This window comes from Phaethon lepturus, unplaced genomic scaffold (assembly GCF_000687285.1).
Source record: "Phaethon lepturus isolate BGI_N335 unplaced genomic scaffold, ASM68728v1 scaffold31791, whole genome shotgun sequence".
NCBI lineage: Eukaryota > Metazoa > Chordata > Aves > Phaethontiformes > Phaethontidae > Phaethon > Phaethon lepturus.
In genome coordinates, this window is record NW_010516205.1 from 49,294 (window position 1) to 52,919 (window position 3,626).

Below are 3,626 nucleotides of genomic sequence, written 5' to 3' on the forward strand. Positions count from 1 at the left end.
TCTTGTTGACATCAGCCCTCAGCAAGGTCACCCAGCTGGTCCTCCAGATCTGTCCCCAGCCAGGGGCTCTGACATGCTCAGGTCCCACCAGAGCAAAGTGTGAGGGTGTGAGGCCCTTCCAGGAAGGAGAATTTATTGCTTCTGTACTTGTGCCACCCACAGGCCAAAAGAAAATCTGTTTGATCTCTGTTCACAGTTCAGTTCACAGCTGCTTGGACAATTTCCCTGCGCAGCTGGATGCTCCTAACCTTCACCTTTTCTGGTTTTGCATGCTGGTTCCCAGCCCTGAGATGTCCTGGAAGGAGGAGTGTATGAGTCCCCCCCCATGTTTCATCCAGCGCCTGGACCACCTCGTGTTGACTGTGAAGAGCGTTGAGGACACTGTGGCCTTTTATTCCAAAGTCCTGGGCATGGAGGTGGTGACTTTCAAGGTAACATGGGGAACAGGCTCAGCTCGGGTCTAGGGGAGCTGGAACTGCAATTGTGGGGCAGTGACTGGTCCTTGTGGATCTCTGGTTGGGCCTCTGGGGCATCTCCTTGGGGTGAGGCTGGTAGGACCAACACAACCTGCAGGCCATCAAGTTCTGAGTTTCAATGAAGTCCAGCTGAGTCAGAGGAAGGTCCAAACCACACTGCAGAAGGTGACAAAAAAAAGAAATATTATTTGAAAAACAATTTCTAGGACTGAAGGAGGAGAACCCTCAAACCCACAAATCCTCTAAAGATGTCTGACAGTCTCTTGTTTTGATTTTTCTACTGGCAAAGAGAGGAAAAGATGGATAAGATTTTCAGAACAGCCCCAACCCATCTCTTGCCCAAGCTTCAGGCCACTTGGTCTGTTTTGGATGTATACACTGCACCTTTTTAACTGCCAAGCTTAATTCCCTCTCTCCTGCCCCATGAGGTCGCTTAAAAGCAGTTGTACTCATGTCCCAAGGCTACAGTGAGCCTCAGTTTGTTCTTCAGGTGGGCACAGATGAACAGGTCAGTGTCCTGCATATCCATGGGGTCTCAGGACTCAGGTGCCATATGAGCCAGCAGAAATATCCTTGAAAGTCTGCAAAGAAAAGAGATGCCAAAACCTCCCTTCTCACCCTCTTCCCATTGCCTCATCTTTGTTTCCACTGCAGCGTCAGCCTGTGCGTTGTTTGTCTGGCTGCCCCACAGGCAGGATGGAGAGTGCCCAAAACTGAGAACGTACATCATTACAGTTTGGAACTAGCTGCATGTGGCTGTAGGACTTTCTTGGGTCACTCCACATTTCCAGGGATGTAACAGGAACCTTGCAGTGGCCAGTTCTTGTCTTGGGTTGCCACAGCAAGAGCCCAGAGTTAGCAGGACTACAGTCAGTTCCCCAGGACTTTTAGGACTACACAGGTGAGTGGATGCTGAAGGCTTCCAGCCCAGTAAGTTTCATTGTACTTTGATCCTTTTCTTAGGGGACAAGGGAAATCACAAAGCTTTACATTTTGGCAACCAGAAGTTTAACCTGCATGAGGCTGGGAGAGTTTGAACCCAAGGCTCAGTGCCCAGTCCCTGGCTCTGCAAATGTCTGTCTTATCACACACGTGCCCCTGGACCAGCTGCTGGATCATCTGAAGGTAAGGAAGGTTGTCCTGGTGTCAGCATGAAGCCAGATTCTCCCAAGTGATGCTTTCAAGGTCTGTGTCTTGGGGAATGTCAGAATTGTCTCATCCAACAGCTCATGTTTTCAAGGCTGAGGGGGGAGGAGTGCACAACACCCTGATAATACTACTTTAAGTGTTAAACCCCTGCTCCTATATCTCCTCCCAGGGCTGTGGGGTCATTATTGAAGAAGGCCAATAACATCCATCTACTTCTGAGACCCCGATGACAATCTGATCGAGGTTTCCAGGTACTGCACAGATGCGACCGCAATCAACGGAGGGGAACCCTAACCACAACCCATACCATATCTGTGTCCCAGCAGGAGACAGGATGCAGAGGCTAGGCTTTTGATGGCCAGTTTACAGGTTCAAGCTTTTATTTTGCAAACCTAGGACAAGTCCCAAATCCCAGCCATGAAAGTAGGGCTGCATGAACCTTGAGGGTTTTCCCAAGGCAGCCTGCTCAGCTCTCACCCCTCTGTGTGAATCCTACTTTTATAAATCACCATCAATGGAGACTTCATGACCTTGGAAGATCTGTCCTGCTGCTGCTGCACTACTCTTGTTGGGACATCTTTCCTGATGGCTGTCACCCCTTTTGCTGCAGTTGAAGCCCCTCATTTCTACACTGTCCACCATGAACACAAAGAACCTGTCATTCCTCTCCTCTTAATAGTCACTTTTACACAGCTGAAGATTTCTCTCTCCCTTCCTCTCCATCTGCCTGCTTGGCTTGACTCAGGCTGGTTGGCACTGGTGGCTCTCACACCAAGCTAGTGGTTTAAATCCAGCTGTGACTTTTGAAACCCAATTCCTACCTGGAAACTGGGAACTTGGCCTCAGTGTCTGACACATAAAGTGCTCCTGAGCCTGAACCTCTGTGCCTTCTACTCAGGTTTGCATAAATAGTTTTAGGGTTCCTGTAATCCAGGATGGGTAAGTGTGGCGATGAGATGGCTGCATGGAGGGGAGAGTGCCTAAAATCAGTGCGTTCACCTAGATTTATGCAGGGAGGAGGGGGAAATAAGGTGCTAAGAAGATGTGGGCACCAGGCAGAAAACATTGGCCCCCCCTTGCAGCCCAGCCTGGTTTCTCTGTTTTCCCAGTAAGGCAGCAAGAGGGTGTTGCTCTGGCCTTTGCACCAGCTGCATGTGTCTGGCCTGCACATCCCAGATGCCAAGGGAAGGATGCAACCTTGTACTGCAGCTGGGAGAGATTTGCTCTGCCTTCCCAGCCTCATGCATGACACATTCCTGTGGACTGTTTGTCTCAGGCATTCATTTTTGGAACAGCAGCCTCCTTGCAAAACTTAACACCCCCCGCCCCCGGCAACATGTCCAGAGCTTGGGACACCTTCTGGACCAGGGGGAGGAAGGTCAACACTCTTGCCTTCCTGTGTCCAGAAGAGGCATCTGGAATCACTCCAGGAGCTCTGGCATGGAGCTGCCTGCATGGCATGGAGGGAGGCATGGCTCATCCCCATGAGGAGGACCTGGAGAGGGGGGGTCTACCACAGCAGACTCCACTCTGACTCTCACTGATGGCATTCAATTACTTGGGGGACTGTCCTAAGTTTTCGTCTTTCTTTCTTTAATTATTTAAAAATAAATTCTTTAATTATTTAAAAAGCATAAAACCGTAAAGAAGGACTTGGGTTTTTTTGAGGAGAGCAGTTCCCCAGCTGGCCACACTGCGGTAGCAATGTCATCATCACGGAAATAGTTCTGGAAGGCAGAGAGGACTTTTCTGACCTCTACAGTCAAAATCCTCTCTAAAATTGAAATAATCTGTGAATTGTACTAATTTTTTTTTCTGCTGGAATTTCGTGGGAAATTCATATTTCTCCATGAAGCGAAAAAATGCAAAGCCCTACAAAATTCAGTTCTTCAGATTACCAAAATCTTGTGCCGGTGGTGGCCGTGGGGTCAAAAGCTGCTTTCAGATGGAATTGAACCATTTGTGGGAACTAAAGACAAAAGCTGCCGTGGGAGAAAGCTA

General features: G+C 49.1%; 1 protein-coding gene across 1 annotated transcript; it reads left to right on the plus strand.

Moving 5' to 3' along the window:
* Positions 1 to 290: 290 nt before the first annotated feature.
* GLOD5 (glyoxalase domain containing 5) lies at positions 291 to 1,919 on the plus strand. Its single transcript, XM_010295992.1, is given in 5 exon segments — positions 291 to 431; positions 1,448 to 1,503; positions 1,505 to 1,601; positions 1,795 to 1,816; positions 1,819 to 1,919. Coding segments are annotated over 5 exon segments (417 nt in total).
* The last annotated feature ends 1,707 nt before the right edge of the window (positions 1,920 to 3,626 follow it).